Source organism: Mobula hypostoma, chromosome 6, assembly GCF_963921235.1.
Source record: "Mobula hypostoma chromosome 6, sMobHyp1.1, whole genome shotgun sequence".
Classification (NCBI taxonomy): Eukaryota; Metazoa; Chordata; class Chondrichthyes; order Myliobatiformes; family Myliobatidae; genus Mobula; species Mobula hypostoma.
Window position 1 is genome coordinate 13,263,413 of NC_086102.1, and position 15,715 is coordinate 13,279,127.

At 42.4% G+C, this 15,715-nt stretch overlaps 1 protein-coding gene across 2 annotated transcripts in view; it reads right to left on the reverse strand.

Moving 5' to 3' along the window:
• Positions 1-15,715, reverse strand: part of LOC134347828 (neural cell adhesion molecule 2-like) — a 632,407-nt gene that overhangs the window by 420,674 nt on the left and 196,018 nt on the right. For both annotated transcript variants that reach the window (XM_063050290.1, XM_063050291.1), the window contains exon 2: positions 6,598-6,672. In XM_063050290.1, coding sequence (XP_062906360.1) covers positions 6,598-6,672 — 75 coding nt within the window. The remainder of the gene's footprint in view (positions 1-6,597; positions 6,673-15,715) is intronic.

A 15,715-nucleotide genomic window follows, 5' to 3' on the forward strand; every position in this document is an offset into this window, starting at 1 on the left:
CAAACACACTGCCTCAGCCAAGGCTCGAACTAGCGACCTTCAAATCACTAGATGAACGCCTTAACCACTTGGCCACGCACCAACAAGTGGTTAAGCTGAGTGCCTAAGAGACCATTATGATTGTAGCTCGCCGAGAAGTTCCAAAAGAACCCAAGTGTTTTTTTAAAACCTTGTTCTGCCTCACCAACAAATGGCTTTTTGTGCTGATTGTAGCCCGTCAAAAGTCCCAACAGGCCCTGGTTGCTTTTTAAAACTGGCGCATAAAGTCCTCAAGATCTTGTCTTCTCTCAATAACCACTTGGTCAATTGTTGAATCTTTTTTTTTGCTGTCATCACAACATGTAATGTTCAGTAAATTGTCCCCAATGTTATATAGGGTTGGAAATCTGGTTTCCTCCCACCTTCCAAAGACATAAGGGTTAGTAGGTTACTTGGCCGCATGGATGTAATTGGATGGCATAGGCTCATTGGACCACAAGGGCCAGTTACCGTGCTATATATCCAACTCAGGGGTTCACAACCTGGGGTCCATGGACCCCTCAGTTGTTGGTAAGAGTCCATGGCATAAAAAAGGTTGGGAATCTCTGCTCTAACAGAATAACAATAAAAGTAATTAGCAACATTGGTTGAGGGGTGATTTTTAGCCATGGGTGAACAAGTATATGAGTTGCAAAATCCATGTTCCAATGTCAGATCCTGTTCTTTAGCTCAAACTTCTGTCCAGAGAAATTTTGATTTAGAAATAGTCTTTGAAACAGTAAAAAGAGGGGAAAAAGTCTGTGATATTCAAGATTGGAGAAAATGAGAAAGATGGAAGGATGAACAGAACATAGAAGAGCCAGAATTAGCTTGTGTGAAGCAATTAAAAAGGCAGAAAAAGATTCTTTAGAACACATGTTCTTCATGGTCAGTGAACTGGAAGATCAGCTCAAATGTTTTTTTTTAAATAGCTTGAATTTATTACGTTACATTTCTAACTGAATCCGTTAAACAATAATCCCCTTTGTGTCTTTTTTTTTGTTTTTGGTTTTATCAAAGTAATTATCTTTACAAGCTAACTGTTGTTTCATTAAAATCAGTTTCTTCCAAGGCACCACAGGGACATGAACTGCAAGGTTATGTTCATAACACAATCTCATAAATAGGAAAGGCACAGTGGGAACCTGCTCTGTGAGCAATCTCATTATAGGGCATACAACAGGCATAAATTGAAACCTGTGCTATGTGTAACAGAGAGAATTAGACTGGCTGCAAACCACAACTGGAGAGGGTCCCTTTAGAGCTTGCATCTTATCAATTACTTCATTGATTGGAAATGCAGGTCACTAATCTACAGTGCATTGAAATCTAATTGAGGTTATGGAATTGTAATCATAAAATGGTACATATTTATGACTAAAAAAAGGACCATCACCCATTGTGATCATGTCAGCCAATGGAAACTGATTCATGATGTTGGGATAATATCTAACTGCGAGCTTAGTCAGAGATACAGACTGACCTACACATGAGTGTTTTTAATTTTGTTTCTGTTCATTCTGGGGTTGGGGTGGGGTGGTCAGTGCTTGATGATGGAGGGTTTGGGCATTGCCATTTCATCACTGGGATCTTGCTGAGCTGTCATGTTTCCCGGGAGTTAAGTAGTTAGGTATAGAAGGTCAGATTGTAACTGGAAGCCCCATGCTTTCCATGCTTTCGTTACCCATCCATCATTCAGAGTTGGAGAGACCGCATAGAACTTCTGCTCAGTTTTGAATGGGGGCTTGATGGTGAGCTGCAGGCCGCTGTCACTTCTTTGCTGGCCTTGAGGAGGCTGTGGGTTCAAATCCAGTGCTGGATGTTGGACTGCAAAATTGAAGTCTGACATTTTAATGGAGTACTCAGCCAGGAAAACATAGCAGGAAGTACAGTCTTTCAGATGAGGTGTGGAACCAGGATTTAGCTCCATCTTGATTCGCACCTTGTTGTGGTTACAAACAAGAAAATTATCCCTGGCAATGTTCACAAGGCCATAAGACATAGGAGCAGAATTAAGCCATTTGGCCCATCGAGTCTGCTCTGCCATTTCATCATGGCTGATCCATTTTCGCTCACAACCCCAATCTCCTGCCTTCTCCCATCTCCCTTTATGACCTGACTAATCAAGAATCTATCTACCTTTGTCTTAATTATACCCAATGACTTGGCCTCCACAGCCACCTGTGGCAAAGAATTCCACAGATTCATCTCTCCCTGGCAAAAAAATCCTCCTCAGATATTTCTGTTCTGAAAGGATACCTTTCTATTCTTTGGCTGCGTCCACTGGCCTTAGACTTCCCCACCCATGGGAAAGATCTTCTCCACATCCACTCTTTGGCACATGAAATCTGGCACATGACATCATGAATGAAGCTATTTGCCCTATATCATACAATTGCTTGTGGGAGCTTGCCGTGCGCAGTGCAGTGTCTGATGAAAGTCCCAGATCTGGAATTGTTTCCTCTTCCACAGCTGCTGCCTGACCTACTGAGTATTTCTGGCACTTTCAGTTTTTATTTCAGATTTCCAAAATCTGCATTTTTTTTTAGGATTTACAGGATATAAATGTTGAGTTGAATTGGTAGTTGGCTTTGGTATTGAAATTGGTTTACTTTTGTCATATGTACCAAAATTCAGTGAAAAGCTTGTCCTTGCACTGTTGATACAGATCAGGTCAGTGCACAGTGCGTTGGGGTAGAAAAATGTAAAGCAATAACAATGCAGAATAAATCTGTAACCTATTCTTTTTCACCACCCGCCCCCCATGATTACAACTCAAAGTATTTTTTAAAATCTTATTTATTTACAATACTGTGTAAATGTCTTAGGTACATATATATTGCTTGGGTGCAAAAGACTTCTGTAGAGTACTATATTTGTCAATGTGGAGCAAACAGCGAGTTAGTAAATCTGGCGGGAACAAAGGATGTTGGGAATGGTGAGGATGGAGTGACACAGGAGGCATGTGGGCAGGAGGCAGATTTGAGTGCCAGCAGTTGGTGGTGTCTTGGGTGCAGACACACCCAGCCCTGAGAAACCAGGCAGGGTCATTTGATTCCAAACAATTGGTTTCTTGATCATTACAGAATGTCCCTCTGGCGCTTCCTGTTCTCTCTCCTCTTCCTGCCCCCTTCCCACTCTCAGTCCATTAGTGAGACCCATATCAGATTCACGTTTATAATCATTCACATATGAAATTTAAGCAATTTTAAGCTGGTGGAACTTAGCAGGCCAGGCAGCATCCATGGAAAAGAGTACAGTCGACGTTTCAGGCTGAGACCCTTTGGCAGGACTGGAGAAAAAGTGCTGAGGAGTAGATTTAAAAGGTGGGCGGAGGAGAGAGAGAGAGAAACACAAGGAGATAGGTGAAACCGGGAGGCGGAGGGGTGAAGTAAAGAGCTGGGAAGTTGACTGGTGAAGGAGATGCAGGGCTGGAGAAAGGGGAGTCTGATAGAAGATGACAGAAGATTTGTATGACATGAAATCTGTTTTTTTTTGCTGTAGCAGCAGTACAGTGCAATACATAAAATTACTATAGTACTGTGCAAAAGTCTTAGGCACCCTAGCTATACTATGATGCAGTATTCCTTAAAATTAATAACTATAGTACTATTCCCAAGACTTTGTTCAGTGCTGTATTTATCAATTTTAAGGAATACTGCATGGTAACAGAGCAAAGAGCACGCTCTGGCCAATTACCCCCATGTGACCAATTAACTTACGAACCACCATGTCTTTGAAATATGGAAGAAAACCGGAGTATCTGAAGGAAACCCACACCGTCACAAGGAGAACTTGCAAACTCCTTACAGACAGCGGAGGGAATTGAACCTGGATCACTGGCGCTGTAATAGCATTACGCTAACTGCCACACTACCATTCCGTTCCAGTCTTAGGTGTGTTTTGATCTGCCTATCATATTCATCTTTCTCTTTCTGGCTACTTTTCTGTCCAGCTGCATCAGAACTTCATGGTTTTAAACAGCTGTATCAAATTACTGCACATTGCAGAATGACAGACAGATCAACTGAGTTCAGCTGGAGTATTACCTGGAGTAGATTTTATACATTAATGCCTTTAGCATAGATGTTTGGATGGTAGAAACACATAACAGTGACAAATTTTAGCAGGTGAAATATTATTTGTGACAAACTGCAAATTCCTGTCACTAACCCCCAATGCTCAAACATCTGCCCTAATTTATCAAGTATGCTCCTTAACATGTCCACTGAAACATCCCATAGCTCTTGTCATTGGTGAGTGTGGTGTTTGAGGCCTGGAGTTTGGGGTCCCATCATTGGCAAGTTTGGTGTTTGAGGCCTGGAGTTCAGGGTCCCATCATTGGCAAGTTTGGTGTTCAAAGCCTGGAGTTCAGGGTCCCATCATTGGCAAGTTTGGAGTTTGAGGCCTGGAGATCTGGGTCCCATCATCGGTGAGTGTAGAGTTTGAGGGCTGGAGTTCGTGATCCTGTCATCAGTGAGTCCCGAGCTCGAGGTATGGAGTAAGGGTCCCATCATCGTTAAGTTCTGGTCAAATCCTGAAAGTCGATGCAATGTCTAGAATTTGGGGCTTGATGACCAAAGCCCTGGGAGTCCACTGAGAAAGCTGGAGGTCCAGCATCAAGTCAACTGGAGATTGGAGGCTAGAGGCCCAAAGGTGACCTGTCCTGCAGTTGAAGGCTTAATTGTGTGTGTGAGTGGGTGGGAGGAACGAAAGGGGCTTGTAATATTGTCTTTTTTGAATATATTGCACTGTACTGCTGCTAAAAAAAAAACCTCATGACATACTCTCTGCTGGTGATAATAAACTCTCTGTTTCTGATTCTGCTCTTGTGTGGAGCAATTAAGCCGAGGAGATACAAAGGCATGAATAGATCAATATATCAATGAAAGAGAGGCAGATCAAGAAAACAACGGATAAATATTCAATGCATCTGTACGATCACCTTTAACATGTTGCATTAAGAAGCAGATTAACCTATGTAACATTAGGAATGTAATCCTTTCTATCAGCATCAGTCAATTCCACTAATAAGTGCGATAATTTCTCCGTTTTCATCCACAAAGATTAATGAGAACGTGTTCATGTGCAACACATTCGCAATGTTCAGAATGTGTTGAGACCTAATAAATTATTCTTTTAGATGCATTTTCATGCGGGTATCTGTACAAAAATAAACAAATACAATAGAATATTTATTTATTTGATACAGCACAGAACAGGCCCTTCTGGCCCTTCGAGCCATGCAGCAATCCCCTGATTTAACCCTTGCCAAATCACGGCACAGTTTACATGGACGAAGTAACCTACCAGCTGGTTTGCTCTTTGACCGAGTGAGGAAAGTGGATCACCCGGAGGAAACCCACATGGTCACGGGGAGAACGTACAAACTGCTTACAGGCAGTGGTGGGAATTTGAACAATTATACCTAAACAAAGACTGATGAAGATTCAATGTCTTAAAGCACATGCAACAAATAAAGCCGATCTTAATCTTAACTAGTTACTGCAAAAATATCCCTCATTTTGTTGCTTAGGAAGAGAATCAGGTTGAAGATGATAGGCATGTGTGATGGAGAGCTTCAGCGTGGATTCAGACAATGAAGGGCCATAATGCGAGAGTGACACAGTGATACCTGCAGCTCCAACCCTTCAAATTATGTATCCATCATAAAGCAGGGAAAGGAAATGTTACTGCAGACTACCTGCCTTGGCTGCCGAGCACCGTCACTGCAGGAGAGGAGGGTAGTAATGTGACGGAGAACACTCGGTAAACACATTTCATACACATATGTATTTACACATACACACACACACAGCCATCGCCCTGTCAGTCTGCCATTGTTGCAATGAGTGTGTTCATTTCAATGCCTTCAGTATCTTCTTATAATGGGTTTTAAACTGAGATGATGCCCTTAAGTTGACTTTATAGTGCCTTTCCCTCCATACACAGCAGAATATTCCGTTTCTTTAGTCATGGGGATATGTGTATATGTTGCTTGTACACTGTATTTAAGGTCGATACTTCTGTTTATTTTGAAATATGATTGTAACTGCATTGGGGGAGGCACTATATTCTAATTCACGTCTAGATTTAAGTTAGATTGGTTGGTAATTGAAGATGGTGAGTCCTTGTTATGCCTAATAAATGGGGCTCTTCGCTTTTAGCAGGGGAGAGAAATCAGGGCTGCCAGGAGTTCACTCTGGACAAAAATAGTATGGAGATATTATTGTGCTTTCTGGTAGATATCTTTTTGTTAATACTAGCAATTTTCTTTTCACTATTTTCACTAATGTTTGTAAGTTTGATTTTTGATGCACTAAGCGGCTCCAGCCGTTTTTCCTTTGGTCATAATCCACATATCTAACAGCATGTTTGAGAGAACAGGGTACAAGGGACCAAGTCCAAGAATAGGATCACCCTGAGAGCTAGCAATAACTCAATGAAAAATTGAACACACATTCCACCTGCCGGGGTCCATTTAGCATGAGGAGAGACAACAACCTAAGCTTGGCCCTACCTGAGCAGGTATCTGGCACCAGATCAGTGCCAGAGTTTCCCAGTAATCTTTGGACATACCTGTGCAGGTGAAGAACTTGGATTCTCCCACACTGAGTTCCACTTTGCCCAGAGAAATTGTCACTTGCAGGACGGCTGGATAAAAGACAAAAGAGAAAAATCAATTATTTGAATCTGCGAGTGGTAATAGAGCCCAGATTGCAAGCCATCTCTCATTCCCTGCCATTGATCTTAATCCTATCCTCCCCACTTTTGGTCCATACAGACAGAACCCAAAAGTCAATAATTCACTGTGAAGTGTCTCCTTGCGGTGATAAGTGAACAGGACGCAAACACACAACTTGCCACAAGGTAGAGTTAAATGGAATTTGTTGAAATTGTTATTTGACAGAGTAATCGCTTGAGCTGAAATGATTGCCAGCTATTACTGTGACCAAAACAACGACAGAAGCATTCATTTAATCTTAGTCTGTAATCAAAGAAAACTTGTACTGAAAAGGCCTACAATGTTAACTATTATAAAATTATTGTCATAGAGTTATGCAGCACAGAAACAAGGTGCTTTCCTGAGTTTGACCCATTTGCCTGAATTTGGCCCACATCCTTCTCTGCTTTTCAGTGTTTCTAGGCTTTGGGCCTGTCTATGCTCACTGAAGGTTAGAAGAATGAAGGGGAACTCATTGAAACTTACTGAATATTGAAAGACCTCGATAGAGTAGATGTGCAGAGAATGTTTCCAACAGAGAGAGAGTCTAAGACCAGCAAAGAAGGATTCCCCTTTAGAACAGAGAATGGTAAGTCTGTGGAATTCATTGCCACAGTCAGCTATGGAAGCCATGTCACTGGGTAGATATAAAGTGGAGGTTGATATGTTCTTGATTAATAAGGGTGGCAAAGGTTACAGGGAGAAGGCAGAAGAATGGGGTTGAGAGGGAAAATGAATCAGCTGTGATGTTATGGCATAGAGTCAATGGGCTGAATGGCTTAATTCTTATGGTCATTTCTATCCAAGAACTGATCCTAATGTAGTTTAAATATTGTAATTGGACCTGCCTCTGGCCTCTCATTCCATAAGCCCACCACCATCTGTGTGAAAAACACAGTATGTCTCTTGGGACACTTTTAAATTTTACTCCTTTCATCTAAAATCAATGGCCACCAGTTTGAGATTCCCCTACACTGACCATGCACACTACCTCTACCTATCATGATTTTCTCCACTAATGTACTGTAAGGTCATCCCACATACTCTAATACTTCAGAGAGAAATAAGCTCCAGCTAGTCAGTCTTTGCTTATATCTCAAGCCCTCCAGTTCCTCATGACTCTTTTCTGCAGCCTTTTTGAAAGTGATATTTTAAAAGCGATGCATTGCTATGCTATGGTCTGGTATGGAAACACCAATGCCCAGGGATGGAATGGTCTACTAAAAGTGGTGGACACAGTCTAAACACAGTTCAAAGTTCCAAGTAAACTTATTATCAAAGTACATACATGTCACCATATACAAGCCTGAGATTCATTTTCCTGTGGGCACACTCAATTACTCCATAATAGAATAACAACCATAACAGAATAATTGGAAGACCACATCAACTTGGGCATTCAACCAGAGTGCAAAAGACAACAAAATGTGCAAGTACAAAAAGAAAGAAATAATATCAGTAAATAAATAAGGCGGAGCCCTACCCATCATTGAGCATAGTTGCACGGAGCACTGCTACAAGAAAGCAGCAGCCACCATCTCGGATCCCCATCATTGAGGATATGCTCTCCACTCACTCACATGTTAGGGCGGAGGTACAGGAGCCTTGGGCCCCTCAGGAACAGTTATTACCCTACAACCATCAGGCTCCTGAACCAGCCTGGACAACTTCATTCACCACAACACTGAACTGGCTCCACAGTCTGTGGACCCACTTTCAGGGACTCAGTAACTCCGATTTATTTAATTATTTTTGCACAATTTGTCTTCTTCGGAACATTGGTTACTTATCGGTCTCTGTTATTTATAGTTTTAAGCAAATTCTATTGCATTTCTTTACTTTTCTGTAAATGCCCACAAGAAAATACATCTCAGGGTAGCACATGCATACTTAGATAATAAATTCCTTTTCAACTTTGGGATAATTATCATTCCATGTTGGTATTTAAATCACTGTGTTCCAAAGCAGTTGAAAGTTATACTCAGTGGACATTTTATTAGGTACAAGGGTGGAACCAGTTGTTGTTTTCTGCTGCTGTAGCTGATTCACATTTCTAGGTTTGACGTGGTTATTTGAGTTACTGCCACCTTCCTGTCACCTTGACCAGTCTGGGCATTGTCCCATGACTTCTCTCAAGGTTTTTGTGCCCACAAAACTGCTGCTCACTGAGCATGTTTTTTTGTGTTTTGCTCCATTCCCTGTAAACTCTAGAGACTGTTGTGCATGAAAATCCCAGAAGGTCAACAGTTTCTGAGATTCTCAAAACATCCAGTCAGACACCAACAATCATTCCATGGTCAAACACACTTAGATCATATTTCTTCCCCATTCTGATGTTTGATCTGAACAACAACTGAACCTCCTGACCATGCCTGCATGCTTTTGTGCACTGAGTTGCTGCCAAATGATTGGCTGATTTGTTATTTGCATTAATGAGCAGGTGTGCCTAATAAAGTGGCCACTAAGTGTATGTTTAATACTGTGTTTACTCTTTTAAGGTACTCCAGGATTGTGGGTGTTATACAGCTCCACGGGGCTCCCTTTTCTTCACACGATAATCAGCAAGGAAGCTCTGAGAGCTATTTCTCTGCATGAAAACCTTGGAGAAATATCAAGGGTACTTTAAAAAAGATAATTGTGTTCCTGTGATCTTTCAATGACCATTTTTATCCATTGGAGTTAAAGTATTGATAATTGAGTATTGCTTGACCACCATTTGGGGGTTGTGGTGTTGTTGCTAAGTGTGCTGTGAGGGTGACCAATAGTAAGAGGAGGAGCTTGGGGCAGATTGGGATCATGTGACCAAACCTCCAGCCGGACTTGGCAACTCACATCAGTGCATTTTAAACACCTTAAACGTGTCACCAGACATGTGATAATCAAACAGGTTATTGATCTTCACGGGGGACATCAGGTGAGGTAATGGAAGTTGCCTCAGAGAGGGAGGAGAAGGAAGGAATGTATTGGAAGTTCAAAATGGCACAGAATGAGGCTATTTGACCCACTAAATTCATGCTGGCTTACTCTGGAACAATCAGTTTTATTCCTCCAATCTCCACCTCTGGTCTTCAGCTGCTGATCCTATCTTCTGGTGAAACAATTGATTACCTCCTATTCCAGAACTGTCATAGGTTAGTGGGCTCCAGACATTAACTGGCATTCAGCTTATGGCTGGAGTGAAGAAAAACAAACTTCAGGGAGATTCAGGAAGAGGAACAGTGAAAGACAGAGTGAAAGAAAGGGAGAGAGAGGGAGGAAGAGAAATGCTATTTCTCTTTTGCACTACTTATTATGTTATTTTTATTTTAACTTAGTTCTTTTTATGTCTTTCATTGTATTGCTGCTACAAAACAAATTTTGCAACACATGTCAATGATATGTTTCTGATTCTGAGAGAGAAGTAGACAGAGGAGAGAAGGTAAAAGAGAATGGAGAACAGAGAGAGAGACAGAGAGCACAGAAACATTTTGGCTCAGGAGGCCTGTGCCGAACATGATGCCAGTACAAATTAATTTCCTTTGCCTTTGCAAGATCTGTTTTCACACGTTCCCTGCCTGTTCATGCACCTGATTAAATGCCTCTTAAATGTTGGAATTCTATCATCTGGCAGTGCGTTTCAGGTGCCTAACACTCTCTGTGTAAATCTTGTATAATTTTATATAATTTATGCTTAATTTATATGTCTTGTGAATCTTGTGTCTTCGATGCTATGCCATTACAAGCTTTTCTGTTTTTATTAATCAAAATAAAATTTATAACATTTATAAATTTATAAAATTTATTCATGATAAAAATAATTTCCAAGTAAGTTGTGAGCATGCTATGCTGGTGCGGGAATTGTGGCCACACTTACAGACTGCCTTCAGCATCATTCTCAGCCTGTGTTGATTGTTGATGCAAAACTGTATATTTCACTGTATGTTTTGATGTTCATGTGAGAAATAAGCTTTAATTTTATTTACATCTCGATTTTGCAGATGACATAGTCCTGCTCTCTGACCAGATGGAGGAAACACAGCAGCTACTGACAAAAGTGGAAATTGAGTGCAATAAAGTTGGACTTCACCTAAACGCTAAAAAGACAGAGTACATGGCGTTTAACTGCGATGAAGGTACTCTCAAGACCGTAGAGAATGATACCATGAAGAAAGTCTTTGACTACAAGTACCTCGGGTCAAGAATGATGAGTTTGGAGAAGGACATAAAGATACGGAAGGTGCTGGTGTGGAGGGCTACGAACAACATGAAGGAAATCTGGAAGTCGACCTGACCAGAGGGCTTAAAAAGAGGATTTTCATAGCAGTCATGGAGTCCATTCTCACGTATGGACGCGAGACATGGACACTCACCAAAATGATGTGAAAGTCTCTAGATGGTTGCTATACACGAATGCTCCGGATGGCTCTTGACATGAGCTGACAACAGCACATGACCAACGTCGAGCTCTAGAACAACCTACCGATGCTCACCTCTAAAATCGAGGCGAGAAGACTGCAACCAGCAGGGCACTATCTACGCCACCCCGAGCTACCTGCCAGCCTAGTCATCATATGGGAGCCCAAGCACGGGAGGATGAACCCTAGGCGCCCTCCCAAGACTATGGTCAACACGCTCCTAGAAGACAGCAGCGCAGCTAATGTAGATGAACTGAACACACTGATGAGGGAGAGGGAGAAGTGGAGAGTCTGTCATCGTGCCCAATGCCGGTCCCCTAGGCCTGAGTCGACGTAGTAGCAGTAGTAGTAGTTATTTACATGAATAAACCGTGCAATATCTTTTCACTCTTCGTTTCATAGATGTGTTAAGTAGTGTTCAATTGCTTTTATAGAACATAGAACATAGAATAGTACAGCACAGTACAGGCCCTTTGGCCTACAATGTTGTGCCGACCCTCAAACCCTGCCTCCCATATAACCCCCCACTTTAAATTCCTCTATATACCTGTCTAGTAGTCTCTTAAACTTCACTAGTGTATCTGCCTCCACCACTGACTCAGGCAGTGCAGTCCACGCACCAACCACTCTCTGAGTAAAAAACCTTCCTCTAATATCCCCCTTGAACTTCCCACCCCTTACCTTAAAGCCATGTCCTCTTGTATTGAGCAGTGGTGCCCTGGGGAAGAGGCGCTGGCTATCCACTCTATCTATTCCTCTTATTATCTTGTACACCTCTATCATGTCTCCTCTCATCCTCCTTCTCTCCAAAGAGTAAAGCCCTAGCTCCCTTAATCTCTGATCATAATGCATATTCTCTAAACCAGGCAGCATCCTGGTAAATCTCCTCTGTACCCTTTCCAATGCTTCCACATCTTTCCTCCCATTCTTCCCCTCCAGTAGTAGAGTGATCTCACTGACCATCATAAGACAAGCAGCCTGTGCTCACATTCCACATTTGCCTTGACGTTTAAATCTCCCTTGTTGCTTTAATCAGCGAAATGGAGTTGAGCATTGGCTCGTGCCCCGCAGCCGCCCCACAGCCTTCTCACCATGAGGTTCATGCATGCTAACTCTGCCTCCCAGAATCCTCTCGGAGACTGCAGAGCGCTAGAACACCCGAAATGCAAGTTACAGGCTCCAACAGTTCCAGAATCACATTCAAGAAGAAAAACAAGTGTAAAAGACATACAAGACATGAAATATGTGGTTTCATGATCTATCCAAAAGATGTCAACTGAAGGAGCGATGTACACAAGCACCACCTTGGCATGCAGTTTAAATCACAAGCAACATCCTGCATTATGGCAAAATCACCTCCTTATCTCTGCTCTCACTCCCCTGACAAACATTATGATCTTGGTGACCTTGGTTACTGACCCTCCTCCTATTGGAACAGGCTCCCTTAAAAGACTATTAGATATCAGACAGAATCAGACAATTTGTCTATTCAGCCCATTGAACAAGCTCCACCTATCCATCGTGGCCTTTCTCTTTTTCCAATCCATTGACTTGCTTTCTCTATATAACTAGCAAATAGGACCACTTTGGATGAGGTACCTTGGTCAGCATGGCCGTTTGGGCTGAAGGGCCTGTTACCGTACTGTAGGACACACTGAGCTGCCTGAGCACTATGAAGCCACTTATGAATCAATAAGGTATCAATTTTTTCCTTAAATACACCAAATGACTTGGTCTCCACAGTTCACTGTTGCTATAGTACAGTTATGCTATGTGTCTGTATGCCATGCTGTACGACCATGATTGCTCTTGGCAAATTTTTCTACAGAAGTGGTTTGCCACTACCTTCATCCGGGCAGTGTCTTTACAAGATTGGTGACCCCAGCCATTATCAATACTCTTCAGAGATTGTCTGCCTGGCATGAATGATCGTATAACCAGGACGTGTGATATGCACCAGCTGCTTATACGACCATCCACCACCTGTTCCCATGACTTCCTGTGTCTGCGATTACAGGTGCTACACCTTGCCCAAGGGTGATTTGCAGGCTAGCGGAGGGAGGGAGTGCCTTACATCTTCTTTGTTAGGGGTGTATCTCCACCCTGTAACCCAAGAGTACAGTGCACAGGCATAAAATCATTGGAAATTCATGAACTTTTGATGACATACACACAGCCCGATATAAGCCACCCAACCAGCCACTTATCCAGCCTTCTATATAAGTTGACGATGCTACCCTGAAACTGTAGACCACTTTCCCTACCTTGGCAGCATTCTCTCCTCAAAAAAGCAGACATCCACTCTGAGATCAACCACCAGCTGAGTAGTACAAGTGGAGCCATGCAAGATAAAGGAAAAGAGTCTTTGAAGGCCGTGACCTATAAGTCCAAACACAACTTTCAGCTTATAGAGCACTCATCCTTCCTGCATTACTTGTTGAGCAGAATTATGGATCACCTTCAATAAGTACCTGAAATCCCTGGGATAATACCACCAAAGTTCCTTACAGAAGATTTTGAAAATCACCTGAAAGGACAGATGCACTAACACCAGCACACTAGAGAACGCCAACATGAAGAGCATCTCCACCATGATAAATCAACATCAACTCTGATGGATAGGTCATGTCATCAGAACGCCTAATTCATGTCTCCCAAACAGACCCTTTATTCTCTATTGAATGAAGGTCAGCGAGCCCCTGGTGGGCAAAGGAAATGCTTGAAGTATAATATCAAAATCAGCCTGATGAAATTCAACATTACATGTAAAATATGGGAAGATGTTGCACTCAATAGGTACACCTCAAGGAAATCTGTTCAAGAGGGACAGAGATTGACATCCGCTGTGCCCCAGAAAGCAAGCAGCAGATATGAAATGAAAGACTATACAACCAAATGACTCAACCACTAACCACAGCTAACACCCACTTTTTGTTCCCTTACTGCACCAGAACATGTGGATTCCATCTGAGAACCCACCAATGGAGAACAGTACACTTGATTCAAATGATTGCACTACTACTTACAGTAATCACCAAATAAATAAATAGCACAAAAAATAATAATGAGGTGATGTTCATGGATTCACGGACCATTCAGAAATCTGATCATGGAGGGGAGGAAGCTGGTTCTGAATAATTGAGAATGGATTTTCAGGCTCCTGTATCTCCTCCCTGATGGTAGTAATGAGAAGAGGGCACGACCCATATAGTGAGGGTCCTTTGTGATGGATGCCACCTTCTTGAGACATTGGCTCTCGAAGATGTTTTCGATGACTAGGAGGGTTGGGTCCGTGATGGAACTGGCTGAGTTTGCATCTTTTTCAGCTTCTTGCAATCCTGATCACTACAGCTTCTGCAGCAGGCTGAGATGCATCCAGTCAGAATTCTCTCCACCTTCCTGCCTCAACCACTTCCTCTGGCAGTTTTGTTCCTCTGGGTGAAATTGATGTAATACTGCAGCTCTATAAAACCCTGGTTAGACCACGTTTGGAGTAGCGTGTTCATTTCTGGTCACTTCTTTATAGGAAGCATGTGGGATCTTGAGAGAGGGTGCAGAGGAGGTTTACCAGGATGCTGTCTGGGTTAGAGAGTATATCTTATGAGAATAGGTTTCGTGAACCAGGACTTATCTCTTTGGAGTGAAGCAGGATGAGAATTGTCTTGATAGAGGTGAGAAGATGAAAAGAGTCATAGATTGAGTGGATGTGATTATGAAGACATGTAGTCCTCTTTTATTGTTATTTAGTAATGCATGCATTAAGAAATGATACATTATTTCCTCCAGTGTGATATCACAAAACACAGGACAAACCAAGACTGAAAAAAACTGACAAAACCACATAATTATAACATATAATTACAAACAGTGTAACAATACCATAACTTGATGAAGAAATCTGTGAGCACAGTAAAGTTCAAAGTTTCTCAAATGTCCTACATCTCACGCAGACAGGAGAAGGAAGAAAAACTCTCCCTGCCATGCCGACCACAATCCGACTCTGAGTCATCCGAAAACTTCGAGCTCTGATCAGCTCTCCGACACCGAGTACTGAGCGCCATCTCTGTCCGAACGATTCGACCTCCTTCACGGTCACCAAAAGCAGGCAAGGCCGGGGATTTTGAGGCCTACCCTCCGAAAGATTCCCGACCACACAGTAACGACAGCAGCGAACGAGCGTTTCAGAAATTTCTCCAGATGTTCCTCTGTGCTTTCACGTCCATTCTCCATCAAATCAGAATTGTCCACAGCCCCTATTTAACAGATACGATATCGTTTTTCTCCGGAGAGCTGTGCACACGCAGACGTGCCGCCATCTTCTCCTCCCGCCTCAGGGTGGAACTGGCTAATATGATGGGGCATAACTTTAAAGTGATTGGAGGAAGCTGAAGTGGGGATGTCAAAGGTAGGTTTTTGATACAGAGAGTGGTGGGTGTGTGAAACACCACACCAAGGGTGGTGGTTGAGGAAAACACATATGGGACACTTTAGAAATTCTTAGATAGGCACATGGATGAGACAAAAATGGTGGGCTATTGAGGAGGGAAGAGTTAGGATGACCTTGGAGTAGGTTAAAAGG